Source organism: Lissotriton helveticus, chromosome 8 (genome assembly GCF_964261635.1).
Source record: "Lissotriton helveticus chromosome 8, aLisHel1.1, whole genome shotgun sequence".
Classification (NCBI taxonomy): domain Eukaryota; kingdom Metazoa; phylum Chordata; class Amphibia; order Caudata; family Salamandridae; genus Lissotriton; species Lissotriton helveticus.
The window spans coordinates 1,613,766,713-1,613,782,229 of NC_136069.1; the positions used below are offsets into that span (position 1 = coordinate 1,613,766,713).

The 15,517-nt window shown below is 41.3% G+C and overlaps 1 protein-coding gene across 1 annotated transcript; it reads right to left on the minus strand.

The window, feature by feature from the left end:
- Nucleotides 1–13,599: 13,599 nt before the first annotated feature.
- On the minus strand, nucleotides 13,600–14,589 carry LOC144773974 (olfactory receptor 52K2-like). Its single transcript, XM_078659022.1, has one exon. The coding sequence runs from the start codon at nucleotides 14,587–14,589 to the stop codon at nucleotides 13,600–13,602; it is 990 nt and encodes a 329-aa protein (XP_078515148.1).
- Between the last annotated feature and the right edge of the window lie 928 nt (nucleotides 14,590–15,517).

The following is a 15,517-nucleotide window of genomic DNA, read 5'->3' on the forward strand; positions in this document are numbered from 1 at the left end:
CCCAAACCCTACCCTGAAACCTGAAAACTAAAACACCCCTGTACCCCAAAACCCAAACCCTACCCTGAAACCTAAAAACACCCCTGTACCCCAAAACCCAAACCCTACCCTGAAACCTAAAAACACCCCTGTACCCCAAAACCCTAAAACCTAAAAACACCCCTGTACCCCAAAACCCAAGCCCTGCCCTAAAACCTAAAAATACCCAAACACCCCAAAACATATACCTCAGTACCCCAAAACATATACTCCTATAATCATACTTATTTAAAAAAATTACTTAAATTAATAAATTTAATTTATAATATTTAAAAACATAAATAAATATTTGTATTTATTTTTATTTATAATTAATAATAATTAAATCAATTATATAATATTAAATAAAATAAATAAAAATTATATACTTACCAATACTTACGATGTAATGGTATGCGTTGTAATACCATCTGCTATGTAATGCCATGCGTTGTAATGGCATCCGATGTAATGGATCCTGCGTTGTAATAGCTGCGTTGTAACAGCATTACGACGTAAAAGTTGCGTTGTAAGTGATACACACCAAGGAATCACTCTTTGGTAATCACTGTTACGAATGTACTAATGTGAACCACTTTCTAATATCTATTTGGTATGATTCACATTTCCTAAATACCAAATCACTGTTAAGGATCAGCCTGAATTGCAATTGTGAATGTTGCTTGGAAGCCAATGAAAATATCACAACCAGACAATGCTGTTTGTGTAGCACATTAATGGATTGCATAGGGGTGTGAGGAGTGTGTTTGGACCTTGGAGACAACATTTCACAATGTCTACACAGGAGACAGACAACGAGAAGAGAGCTAGAAAGAAAAGAAAAGGGTTTTCTGATGTGGAGCTAGAAAATTTGACTGAGGAGAGTGTACTCCACAATTAACTGGTTTGGGAATAAATCTCAGGCTGTCTGAAGCCACTGAGAGAAGATTTGCTGTCTCTCCAAGATTGCAGAACAGCTGAAATTGGAAAGGGCTGGTACAACCTAAAGGGGTTTAAGGAACGAGCTGCCACTGAAGGAGAACCCCTCCACTGCAACCCAGCATACTCCCCTTGATGAACTTGTGAAATCTACATGGATACTTCTGCCCCACATCAACCCCATAGTGATACAAGTGCAATTCTATTTTTAAAAATATATATTTAAACAATATCTATTTATATTATATGATATTGTCTGATACAAAATGCTGATTACATTTTTTATTATTGCCATTTCTGGATTATAAGTGTTAGATGCGTTATGGGAGATATAGTTTGCCATTTATTTTTCATTTTCAAACAAAATGAAAGAAAAAATTTTAAGCATTTAATACTAAAATAGTTTTCCATAACATATATTTATCAAATAATTATTTAGTTGAAAAAATAAATAGGAAACTTTATACTTTTCCATAGCTGCATCTCTATTAAACGACATGGACCATGGTATTTGTGGAGGAGGAGGTATTTGAAATGAGAGAAAGCTGCACCTCTATACCACCAATAGCAACTCCAGAGCGTCTTACCTCTTCCCTGCTAGTGCAGCTCCTCACAGACCAAAACTAACTTTGGGACACTAATGTTCACCATCTGCAAAATGTTGCGGCAACTTGAGGGCAAGATCACAGCAAACGAGACAATGTAGAAGGAATCGGGCTAATGACAGGGCAATGACAATAAGGGCCTAATTACAAGTCAGGTTGTCCTTGGACCGCCAGTCTCATAGTGGGCCAGCTGTGGCAGTCTTATGACTGTCCCATTAAGACCCTAATGGTCATTTTGCCCTGGGACCACCGACTCCGCCATGGAACAGTGATTCCCCGGCAGTGGAGTAGCGGTCCAGAGGCATCCATATGCTTGGTAGGACCGGCGTGGTCCCACCAAGCCTATTACGAGTTTCCATTCTGTCAGGGTTTTCATGTTGGTTTCTCCTCCATAAAAACCCTGGTTGAGAGGAAACAAAGTGGGCCTTGGGCCCAATGCCCTTTGAATGCACACAGGGGGGGGGGGGGCATACATGTGCCTCCCTGTGTGCATGCACAGAAGTTCCAGCATGGCATTTATAGGCCATGGGAATGCCAAAGGAAGTACTCGCCAATTACAAAAAAGCCATCATATGGCAGACGGATCTCACGCAGGTTTAGAGATTCAGCAGCAGGGCAGTCCAGCTGCTGTACCACCAAACTCATAATCTTCCCCTAAGTGTAGAAGAATAGGGGAGAAATCCTTGTTTCTGGTCTAGCTGGATCAATTAAAACCAATGTGTACAAGGGGCAGTACAATGGAAGGGCTAAGAAAAACTACGTAGGAGGGCTTTTCTACTTTAGCAGAGGGACAAAAAGAACTGCCAATTAAGTGACAATGAACGATTTGGGTACTTCAATTAAAGATACAAACAAAACAACACATTTGCCAGTACTGAGTACTAACCCCAAGATTACTTAATGCAAAGACCTCTGACAACCAATCAACAGGTCCACATTCTTTAAAGTCCCATTATTTACTTTTATTTGGCAGCAAACGTTTTTCATATATATAATGCATATGAGAACTACTCAATACAAAATTTATATTTACAAGACAACAACAAAACAGAGCATGTGATGCAAATAATTAACCATAAAGACACTCACATTCATTCTACACATCCCTTCATTCACTCCTTCATACAGTCATACCCATTCAAACAACAACTCACACACTACACCTATCTGGGCTGGGCCACCTCATGCTACTCAAATTTCAGGCTGGCCAGTAGCCAAGTAGGCCTACTCCAGAGTCAAACAACCAACAAATCACCAAATCGTATATCAATCTCACAATGGCGCAAAATCATGCTCAAGGTCTAATAATACACAATGTCCAACAAATAATTACAATGCACCAGTGGACAATCCTATATAACAACTAGGTTTGTTTGAGAGTTGTTGAGTACACTCACGTGAAGGATCCTGGCATACATTTTTTTTAAAGAACGGCCGCCCAGGGCCCTCATAATCTTTCGAATACTGAATTTGCAACCACGACTTTGCAACGGTACAAAACTTTCGGTGAAAAAGATGATGAACACCATTCATCCGATCGCCATGAAACTTTGGGAAGTTGTTGAGTACACCCCCGCGAAGGTTTCTGGCATAAAAATGTTTTAAAGATCGACCCCCCAGGGCCCTCATAATCTTTTGAATACTGAATTTGCACCCACGACTTTGCAACGGTACAACACTTTTGGTGAAAAAGATGATGAACAATGTCATCGAAACTACAATTATGAATGGGAAATTCAAGGGGGAAGATGTACTGTTGCCACGTATTCTAATGATCCCAACAGATATGCCATTTGAATTCAAACGTTTACAGTTTCCGGTGCGACTCGCTTATGCAATGGCTATCAACAAAGCACAAGGACAATCGCTGCAAGTGTGTAGACTACATTTGGAGAATCCGTGCTTCTCACATGGACAACTGTATGTGGCCAGCTCACGCGTCGGAAAACCTTCTGCTTTATTCGTGTACGCACCAGACGGAAAAACAAAAAATATCGTGTATCCACAAGCACTCGAATAAATAAATAGAATTAAAATGACACTTTGAAATGTTTTCCATATTAAAATGAATAAGTTTCAATAAAAATGACACAATATAAATTGAATGTTATCATAACAAGTTTACTTGAATTTCCTTTCTTCTGAGATCGCAGAAACGCGCGGCGGGTAAGTTAGTGCTTTATAAAACAAACATAAACAAGTGCAGTTGTAGGGCATTAAGTTGATTGCATTGAGGTCCTACACTTTAGTCTGACATACGAGAGCCAACAAAAACATGCTGCAGCTTCAACACAGGGAGTCCTGTGTTTGACTTGGACCTCCCAATCTTCTGTTGTAAGCCAAATCAAATATATAATTTAAAAAACAGTGTCATGCTCCAACAACCTCTGAATTAATAAGCTCTAAATTGACTCTAAACAACACGATTATGCTTTGCATCCCACCAGTAACTTCAGTTCCACATCCGGATAGCATGCCAGAGACCCGGAAGTAAAGAACAGAATGGCAGAAGCCACTGGTATTGAGATCAAGAATTTGGAACACTCTTCCATAGCACACCCCTTACACAAAAACTGGAGGTTTGCAGAATGAAAGTGTTTAGTGCCTTCAAAACTCACTTCAGTTTCAGGTTCCTTCCTGAACACCACAACGACAGACCATGTTAAGTCGCTTTGATACCAACCCAACTTTTGGGATTGCACTAACCCTGAAATTGAAGTTAATTTTGAAGGCACTAAACCCTTTCATTTTGCAAATATCTATCTCACACCAGATGGTGCTTGGGTGAAACAACCCATTAGAGTTGTGTCACAAGCTACAATTTGGGTCTTGTCCACTTGTGCGTGAGCCTTGGTGGCACCCATTTGCCTTTTTCATGAACAAAATCGAGAGGGGCCGATTCACCATCTTTCGATAGTCTGTCTCAACACAAGACCAAAAAGCATAGGTTTACACCTATGTTTGTATAGATTTTAGACTTGTAGGAGGTTCATGTTGCTCAGAACTAGCTGCAGAAATCTGCAGTTTAATATGTAAAGAATAACTGCTGGAGCCCAAAGTTTTGCTCATAACCTTGCGGCGGCTCTATTGAATGTTGGAGCGCCAAACACCAGTCCTGCCTACTCTCGATTCTATCTCATCCCTCTTGAATCCACCAACGGACACTTCCTGCTTCTTTATTCTGCCTTGGTCAGGGTCTTTCGGTCTTTCGCTTCTTCCTTCTATCTCCCTTCTGTTTTTCCCACTCTTGCTCTGGGTCAAAGTCTGATGAAAAATAAGTGCCGGTCTCCAAAAATTAGTTTCAGTGCTCACCACCTGCAAACACCTGCGCAAATTAAGAACCAGGGGCCTCATTTATGAGGCCTTGCATCAGTTTTGCGCTTCCGATGCGTCACTTTTTGTGACGCATCGGCGGCGTAAAACATGCCTCCTGTTGCGCACTATTTACAAAGTGACGCATCTATGCAGATGCGTCACTTTGTAAACCCCTGCGCTACATTATTACCTGCGTCAGGTATAATGTATGCAGAGGGGACATTCCCATGCAAAAAGCCTCGTAATAGTGACGCAGTGAAATCTATGAGATTTCACTGCGTCACTTTTAGGACGCTGTTGCGTCAAAATCTTGCGCCTGCCTCACAGCAGGCGTAAGACTGACGCGAGCCATTTCACATGGGGCTTTCCCCATGTGAAAGGACGCATTTCTGGTGTGGGGTCACTTTTGTGAAACATTCCAGCAATGCGTGACTTTTGCGCCTACAGATACGTCAGAAATACTGACGTATCTGTAACTCCTTGTGCCATGATGCGTCATACTGTGAATATGACGCATCATTGGTCTCGCAAGGAGGGCGCAATGAAAAGTGACGCATCGCTGTTTTCACGCAGCGATGCGTCACTTTTCATAAACGAGGCCCTAGAAATCTACCCAAGTTGCAGGTTTTCCTGAGTGATCGTCCATACAACAAGGATGTGAATACCCCAACGTTTTGCCATTGTGTGTGCTTTTGGCACATCCACCCCTGACTCTTCCGCCCAGTCCCTTAGGTTATTTCTACCAGTCAGGTGAGCACTCCCTACACTGCACCTGGCCAGACTCTTTTTTTTGCTGCCTGTAAATTGACTGTCCAGAGCATGTATTCAATTCAGCAACAGTGTCTGGGGAGGCGGAAGTGACATCCTGCACCCTTTGACCCTCAATGGCCCGTAGCCTCAATCTCGTGGCGCACACTTTGCCTCTCAGGTGCCCCCTGTTTGCATCTAAGGGGTTTGGGGCGGAAACAGCAGTAAGTGCAGATTGCAAGGACGCTCTTTGAGAACTGCTTATTTTATTCTCTGTCCCCAAACGTCTTACCCCCTGGAACCAGAGGCAGCAAACGCTGCACCAGGAGTGCCAAAGGGCAGTTGTTTTTACCTCTGGGTTTCTCTCGTTCACGTCCGTGGCAGCGCCCCCGGGTGTGCGGCCATCTCTTCTCCACCCACAAATCAGCGCGGTTTGTTATCATCCATAAAATCGCATCATTGATGCTGAAAAAAGGGGAAAAAAGACAGTACAAGGTTAGGGAGGCTGGGGGATGCGGAAGCTCTTTTAATTTATGTTGTGGGCCTCGTACTTCGAGCTAAAACGACAGGGAGGGGAGGGAATTGATGTATTTACACCACACGCGTGAATTTATGACTGAACTCAGCTTCTGCCTGAGTGTACTTTTATTTTGAAGGTGTATACCTTGTTGTTGAGATCCATGTCACCCCCTCTGTTGTTCTATGTGATGAGTTATGATAACATGTCAATAAAATCAGTTTGGGCAAAAAGAAAGAAGAAAGTACTTAATCGGCACCAATTTGAGCCTCGCCATTGCCTGGGAGACTGAGTTCTGAGAGAACTAACGATTCGACATTTTAAAAGTTCTATTACTTAAAAAAGCATTTCTAAAAGTGCAGAAAGGGCTTACCCGGCTCCGCTGGGCTGGACTCTGGCGATGACGTGTCTTCAGCTCACTGAGTTCACCTGCAGGCCTGCCTCACCTGCCGCGGAATTAATACCTGGCGACTGAATACCTTTGAGGTTGATGGAGTCAGCAGGGAGTCCCCAGCGGCGGCACACCTCATCTGCTTCCAATTCAGGTTCATATTTCTGATTGTTGCAATTAACCAACGTTTTAATTAAACGTTTGCAAACCTGATCCGCTTTATTTTATTTTATTTCTGATCGTGAGATTGCCAGGAAAGATCACTAGAATATCATGACGTGCGGTGCATGTAAGGCCAGGCGCTGTGAAGGCCTCTCTATCAAAGGATTGAACATTCATTTGGAATATGCATATTAAATGCATGTTTTCCATACGTCTGTAAATTATGTGGACAAAGATAATGTGGAACCAAGGACTCGATATCGAGTCCAAGAGGGTCCTAGTAGGCGATGTAAATACTATGTCGAGGTTTGAGAAGACGCCCAAAATATGGCACCTTCAAGGACTAATTTCAGGCTAGTCTGCAGTAAGGTGCAGCTGCCACCCCTGGGCTGTCCTTGGGCGGTCCTGGCCACCCATAGGGCCCGATTCACAGAACTAACTTAAGACAAAATCCTAAACTTACTACCATTTTGGTATTCACAGAAGGCACTTACTCGTTTTGGTAATCACAGAAGACACTTACTCATTTCGGTATTCACAGAAGTTAGGAGTCCTAACTTTAGGACTCCTAAATGTCTTCTGTGAATACTGAAAGTCTTAAAATTAGGATTTTTCTCAATTTAGTAGTAGTAAAGTTAGGACTTCTAACTTTCGGACTCCTAAATGCCTTCTGTGAATACCGAAAGTCTTAAAATTAGGATTTTTTTCAGTTTAGTAGTAGTAAAGTTGAGAAAAATCCTAAAGTTAGAACTCCTAACTTCTGTGAATACCGAAATAGGTAAGTGCCTTCTGTGAATACCAAAATGAGTAAGTGCCTTCTGTGAATACCAAAATGGTAGTAAGTTTAGGATTTTGTCTTAAGTTGGTTCTGTGAATCGGGCCCATAGTCTCTAGGATCAGGGGAACAGTGACAGGAAATTGAAGTGAGCAGGGGTATGAAAGCCAGTGTGCCACAGTCTGCGCTCTTTACCCTCACCCCAGACTTGAGAATCAAAATGGGGGCGGGTGATGGGCTAAAGGTGGGGCATGAAAGTAGGCGTTCCTTAATGTTTTGTGTTTTATGCATCATATTTTCATGAAAAGCTATTGGTTTATTTGTGTGTAACCTTATTAATAGAGCCCCTAATGTGTCAGGTCTCACCATGTTAAATTTGTGCTTTCTCTGCCTGAAACCTATAAAATGTGTCCTCCTTGGCAGATGTACCAGATTTTTTTCATATTTTCTCAGAGACAGACTCCACATTGGTCTATTTGTTGATTTATATTCAGAATGTTCTTGCTTTCCGAACTGTACAGATTCTGTACCAGCCTGTCTATTTATTGGATACTTGGGGGTCGATTCCGCTCTCGGTCGGAAGGGCTCCAATCGGATTCGGCTTTCCCTAAACTGATCCGGAGCCCTTGTTTCCGACCGAATCGCTAACAGTTCTGGATGACCAAGTGCGATGCCTGGAAAACTTTAACGCTGACTGAATCAGTTCAAGAAGGTATTTAGAGAGATAGAGCCTTCCGGAGCTGAATCGTACAGCTCTATGGAGTAGGTTTTCCGAGCGAGCAAGTACGATGAACGATTCAGACAGCCTTTCCGATTCGGTTTGCCCGGAACGGAAAGGTTGCCGTAGTAACCAGGGCCCTGGGAAGCAGGCCTGCGGGGGTACTCATGGGTCCCCTCTTCCCAATCATGCACAGTGTGGCAGGCACCATGGGGTGCCCACCAAAGGGTGCATGATTATTAGGCCCTGGTGGTAAATTCTGTTCGGGTCGCGGAATTTGTGGAATTTTGGTAATTTTGCGTTCTGCGGAAAATGCGGAATTGCCTCAATGAGACACAATATTAAGTCAGTTGCTTCCTTTTGGGACCTTCTTTTGGTTCTCAAATTTTACAGTTCCATCCTTTAGAGCCTCTTGATGAGGTAGACGATTGGAGAAAAATCTTTCTTTGAAAGTATGCAGTTTGGTGGCTAATACGTCAGCACATACGTTTGGAGAAATTGGATTCCCTGTCTATTATGCCCCCTTATTTGAAAATGTTCTCTGGGGATTGGTGCTTAAGTTGGTCCTGGGACTCCAGCCTAAACTAATAACTTCTTTCTATCAAGATAAAGGAATACTTTTTCCTTCTTATTTCCAGCACCTTGTAGCCCTGAAAAGGAGGTCTGGTATAAATTGAGAGGCATATTTATCAAGGTTTTGTGTCATCATTGCACCACGCAAGGGGGTGCAAGGGTGATGCAACATCGTGAATGAACCTTGAGTGGCACTTCATGGCTTGGTAAATGTGAAGTAACTCAATGTAGCGCATGTCGCTGCATACTCTGCCCCAGAGAGGTGTTCATGGGTGGAGTGTGGGTGTTCCCACACATCCACCGATGGACTTTGGCACTTTCCAAGATTTGCCAACAGTTATAGACCTGGGAATTCATCCAAATGCTGTACCTCCCCAGGGGAGGCATAATGAGGAGAAATGTGCATATTTCCCTTTGTTTCTGACTCCTTCTATGTGTGTGCATTCTGCAGTACACAAGAAAGAGTAAAAAACCTCAGAGGATTGTTTTGGTGCAGAAATGTGTCCCTTCCTACACAAAATCAATCCTGGCTACAATACAGGCATAGTTCAAGGGGGCCTCTGTTGACGCTAGGAAGCAGTTTGTGAACCAGAACAGGCAGACAGAAGAAATGTCTGCCCTCTCCCTTACAAGCAGCTTAGCAGAGCAAGGTAGCTTGCTGTGTTGTGTTGTGTGAATATTTTATATATATGCTCCTGGATGTTTTAAGGGCTGTGAAAATGTATTTGCCCAGATCGCATTCCTATAGACAAACTAAATGTTTATTTGTATGTTTGTGTTTTTTTCACTGACGTAACAAAACTTGAAGGGCCCTCCTGCAAGGTACGTGGAGGGCTCTCCTCTGGACTCAATCAGGAGCTCTCCAGCAAGAGTATTGTGCTGAGGGGACCACTTGGAGCTTGGGGGCCCTCTACACTGGTTTTTTTTGCATGGGCAGAAACCTTCCACGCAAACTTTGAGCAGTTAGATTCAATCATTGATTGGGGTTTTAGGTTTAAACCTATAATAACTGATAAAACCCCACTGAAAGAAAAATAGCCCTCACCGGTGAAAACATATAAACACTGAAAAAACACCTGGACAACCACAAACTAAATGCCATTCAAAAAAAGGAAAAAGAGTGAAAGTCATTTTTTTCTTCCTGAAGGGTCAATACAATGTAACTTTGTTATACAAGTAGCAGTAAGAAAGACTGGCTAACATTATTCTGCTTGAGTTTTGTTCTTCAGGGATGCCACTCAAATATTATTTCTTCTTCCTTTTACTTTTTCAGTTTTGTGGCCTTTGGTCTAAAGATGCAGGGTTTAGTGTCATGTTTTAGGTCTAGTTTAATTATTTTATAAACTATAGAGAATCAGGAAATATCAAACTCCTATTTGATATTTTGGCTGCATTTGATTCTTTCACCGATGGGTAAAATGGCTGGGTTCATAAAAATCTTTACTAATATGTGTCATCACATTTACCCACAGAGAATAGGTAAAACCCTTAATACATCAGACCATAGTTTCTAGTGGGTCAATATTGATAGTAGGTGAATTGCCAACACCTCAGGCTTTAAACATTCAATGCAAGGTATAGTGACAAGTATATATATCACCAAGCATCTAGGAAAGTGGTGAAAACATGACACCATACTTTTGGAAAACATGGAACGCAGTATCCCTTGTAATGTTCTGCAAAAAAGGTTCTTTCCAAGTTCAACAAAGATTGGAGTGATATTGTTTGTATTTGCAGTGCTTCAGCTACGTATATAACAAAAGTTGTGTGATGACCTGTCATAATGGATACTCGAGCTGAAGTGATTCCCTGTAGTAGATCTTTGCCACTTGTTAAATGGTATGCTGAAAGCATCTTTACAATCTTAAGAGTTAATGAGGGATGCTATTGACTTTTTAGTCCATTCTGGTTCACTGGTTTCTAATGCACAGGAACTAAAACGCAAATATTTATCATTTCGTTCTTTATGTGGCATCAAAGAAAGAGTCATCCCAACTGTGTCCCTTAGCTGATGGTTCTCAGCCCAATGGGCTAAGAATGCTGAGAGGGCCTTTTCACAGAAGTTTACATGGGAAGGAAAGAGCTAGCGCACATGACCCAAAGACTCACTGAAGAAGTATTGTATGGTGTACTACAATAAGATTAATTTGCGAAAATCTATTTGGACCTCATATACACTATAAGTACACTGTCTATATACCATGTTCTTTCAGTGCAAAAAGCAAGCAATAATAAAAGCAAAACGTTCCATAAGCACCGGAAAAACACTTCTTCTGTTGTTTTTAGTGGCGAGAAAATGTGTAACCACTGATAACAACTGTTTTTTAAGATATTGAAAACACTGAAAAAACCCCACCAGAATTTACCAAAAATAGAAACTGAAAACAGGAAAGCCTACGCTCTACAAGATGTAGCTATACAAGATGCATTACAGGGCAGTTTCACCAGATGTATGGCTGCCTCCTTGGCAGAGGCTCACAGGGCTTCTTTTATGGATATATTTAAAGGCGCTACATGGGCTACACATCTACTTTTGCTTCTCCCTATAGACCGGATGTGAGAAATGTTGAGTCCATGAATTTTGGTTCCAGTGTATTAGCAGCTGCGACACCCTGAGCATTTGTATCTCCTGATTTTTTCAGAAAATAAGTAGTGGTAAGAGAAAATGGGTTGAGGAGGCAATGACTTAATTACTTACCTGTAATCTTCATTACTCTGAATATGCTTTTTCATGTGCCATTGAGAATCTGAATTCCACTAAATATTGCTAGGGTATCTACAGGAAGTGTGGTGTTCTCCATCTCTCTTTATTGCCATGGTAGTAGGAGGAGCATGGTAGAAAAATTGAGGGTATTTTTATTTTATTTTGAGTCTTTTGATTGGCTCCACCTTGGTCATGTGGTCTCTGGGTGGAGGCTACATACCTCATGCAGTAAGTATTGGTATGAGAAAAAGGGTATACAGGGTAATGAAGATTACCAGTAATTAGTTGAGTTATTATTATTACCAGTAATTAGTTGAGCTATTATTATAAATTGAATTTCCTTACATTATTAGCTAGTGTGCATATAATATCACATGATAGTATAAGTAACCCAAAATTGAGAGTTGTACAAATAGCCACTATTCTTAAACTCAGTATCGTCTGTATATTTCAAAAATACATAAATCTCCTTCATACTTATCTTTTATTCATTGCATTTTACCAAATGTGTTTGTGCATGGTCGATACACTATGAAAAATAATTACAAGCCACAGCTCAGTTGTTGGTTTTGGGTATTGCATGTTGTTGGACAACCAACAAATAATCTTTATCCCTGAGACCATAAATGTCTGACGGACAGAAAAATCTGTTACTTGTGTAATTTGACAATCGGGCAAAAAATGTCAGGTGAAAATATCACAAATTAAAACCTTTACCTAATATATATATATTTTTTTCAACCATTAATTCCTTTTGGAAAACCTTGCACAATCTACACAAATGACCACTTGCTGAATTCAGAAGGTTTCAGAATGCATTCTTTTTTTCAGGTTCATACCTGTTTACATCACAAACTGCAAGTAGGTTGGAACTGCAAAAAATAGGAAAAATGAACTACCACTTAGAAAAATGCAAGACATTTTGTCAAAAATATTGGTTTTCTTGCACAACTCTGAGTGTTCCTGAAAGCTGGAAAGGCAGTAATCTTAACAAAGCAAACCAGTGGCTAATGCCATGTTTAGGAATAAATCACAGTGCTTTCTTAAATGTCTCGTTTTTCAAACAAAAACTACATTGTTGCAGTATTTATGCTATTTTCACGGTTCCATCCAGGAAGATCAACAAACTCTGGGTGCATCTGGAATTCCCAAACAATGGACGAATAGACACATATTTGAACCAGATCTTTTTTTATAGAAAAAAGTATGAAGGCCTAAGCACAAAGTGTCTCAAACATCAAAAAAGGGCTTAGCACTGGGTCCTAAAAGCCTCAGCAGCAAAAGGTTTAAACAGATTAACAGTGTTCTCCTCCAGGTTGGTTTGGTTAAAGACTTAGTTGATGCAGGCAACGTCTATGCTGCACTGATGCATTCCTAAAACAATTATAAAGGCAGATTTGTGTTTATTGATATTCAGTAGGTGGGTGACTTTAGTGGATTTGCAAATGTCACATTACCATAGCTAACAATGCAAAATATGTATTACATGTTTACTCCAGAGGTTTTGCCAAGTTCAGAGGTGAGGATTGGGAGTCCTTCACTGGTGAAGAGTGGTACATGATGTTGAGCATTTTCAACTGATGTTAAAAGGGTAAAACACACAAGATGATGGACGGAATGTTGCACAATGGCAAAACATTCACCCCAGTCACAGATCTGGGTTTAATCCATTGTTATTTTGCTCACCAAGCCACCCCAGTTCAGACATGGCCATATGCAAATCAGTCTTGACCCTTGTGCCTCATGGGAACAGTCCAGACCGAACTGCCAAGCCATGTCTTCACTGGCCCGGAATCAAGTATCCTAGGACCGATTTCTGGTTATCAACCTTCCTCAGCCAGGATAACTTGACTCCAGTGGCGTAGTGAGCACGGAACCCACGTCTGGGCATACCATGTTAAAAGGGTGCCAAATATTTCTGTGTTTCTTCAAGTCCCAAGATATTCATCCAAGTATTTATAAGTTGTATGTTAGCCACATATAAGGGGAAAGTCTGTATTTTGTAGCCTAAGATGATGTGCAGTGACTTACAATGAAAATGTCAAATTGCAGAGACCTGAGGAAAGGTATGCAGAGTATTAAAGAGTCTGCATTAGATCTGTGGTTGTCTTCGAAGACCATTTACATGAGGTCTGTCATCGATCAATGTTTTCAGTTAGTGGCACCGTGGCTGTACTGGTGTTCCAACACTGGCCCTTAAAATATTTCAGGACTCTATCACGTATCTGTTTGGTTTTTACCCCATATACTATCGGGTTCACCATGGGTGGGGCCATTATGTAGCAGTTCACCAGTAATATGTGAATATGAAGAGGCATGTTATTACCAAACCTATATAATATGGTCGAAATAATATTTGGAATGTAAAACACTAGTATGGCACAGATGTGGGAGCCACATGTTCCAATTGACTTGGTGCGTGCAACACTCGATGTAAGAAGGAAGACAGCCCTTAGTATATGTAGGTAAGACAGTAAGATTAATATAATATCAATCACAACAACAAAAAGTGATACAATCATTCCATAGAGGTTATTGAGGGTTATATCAGCACAAGCCAGTTTTGCAACTGCCATGTGCTCACAGTAAGAGTGAGGAATGAGATTGGATTTACAAAAAGGTAGCCTTGTAAGAAGATATGTCAATGGGCTTGTTGAAATCACACACCTAAAGAAAGCTGCAACCCCAATTTTAAGGATAGCTGGAGGAGTGAGAATGCTTGTGTATCTCAAGGGATTGCAGATGGCAACATAACGGTCAAAGGCCATGGCCAACAGTATTGTTGATTCCAAGGCAGCAAATGTGTGAATGAAGAACATTTGAGTGATGCAGGCCTCAAAATAAATCTCTGCAGAGTTAAACCAAAGTATCACCAACGTTTTTGGAGTAGTGGAGGAGGACATCACCAGGTCGATAAAGCATAACATGCTGAGGAAATAATACATGGGTTGGTGGAGGCTAGGTTTGACCGTGATGAAAAACAGGAGAATGCAGTTCCCCACCAGTGTAATGATGTACATGAAGCAGAAGGGAAAACCAATCCAGAAGTAATAATCTTTCAGTCCAGGAATACCCATCAGGATGAAGGCAGAGGGGTGGAGGCTGCTGGTGTTATTAGCTGTCATAGTGCTTACCTGATACCACTCCTCTGCATCAAGAAAACCTGTTTTAAAAGAAAAAAGAATGATTACATTCACAGTATATCTATGATATATTTGATTTTAATCTTTAAAGAACCATTCCAGACTATAGCCTTAAATGTAGGAAAGGGTTCCTCAAACCATGGAGTGATAATACAAATAAATATCAACATAACTAGCTTTAAAACATTCCTTCTGCTTCATCCTCCACAGAATCATTCAATATAACTTCACGAAAAAGATATTAAAGAAAGTCAGAGAGAAAAGAGAAAATCATCAACAGACACCTCACTGAATACCTCAACAACCACCAACTACTCAACACCACTCAGTCTGGTTTCAGACCTAATAACAGCATGGAAACTGCCCTCATTGCTGCCAAAGATGACATCCTTGTGAGCCTGGACAGAAGAGACTAGGCAGCATTCATCCTCCTGTACCTCTCTGGAGCATGTGATGTAGTCTAACACCCTATCCTCATCAAACGCCTTCCCAATATCGGATTCCAAGGACACACACTCCAATGGATCTGCTTCTTCCTGATGGGAAGGAACCAATGAGTCAGCCTGGCATCACTCACCTCAGAAGCCTGAAACCTTATATGCTGAGTCCTGCATGCATTCTCCCGGAAATCAACCCTAGTCAACACATACAAGATCCCTCTAGCAAGCATCCTCCCCTCTCACTATATCAACATCCTCTCCTGTGCTGATGACATACAACTCATTCTCTACCTTAAGGACAAAACACCCAGTACCCGGATCAAGTTCAATGCCTACAAGAATGAAATCAAGCACCTGATGAAGACCAACTGTCAAAAGCTAAACACCGACAAGCCCGAAATTGTTATTCGTGAAGAGCACATCACTGTGGGACTCCACCTGGTGGCCAACAGAGCTAGGACCTACACTCA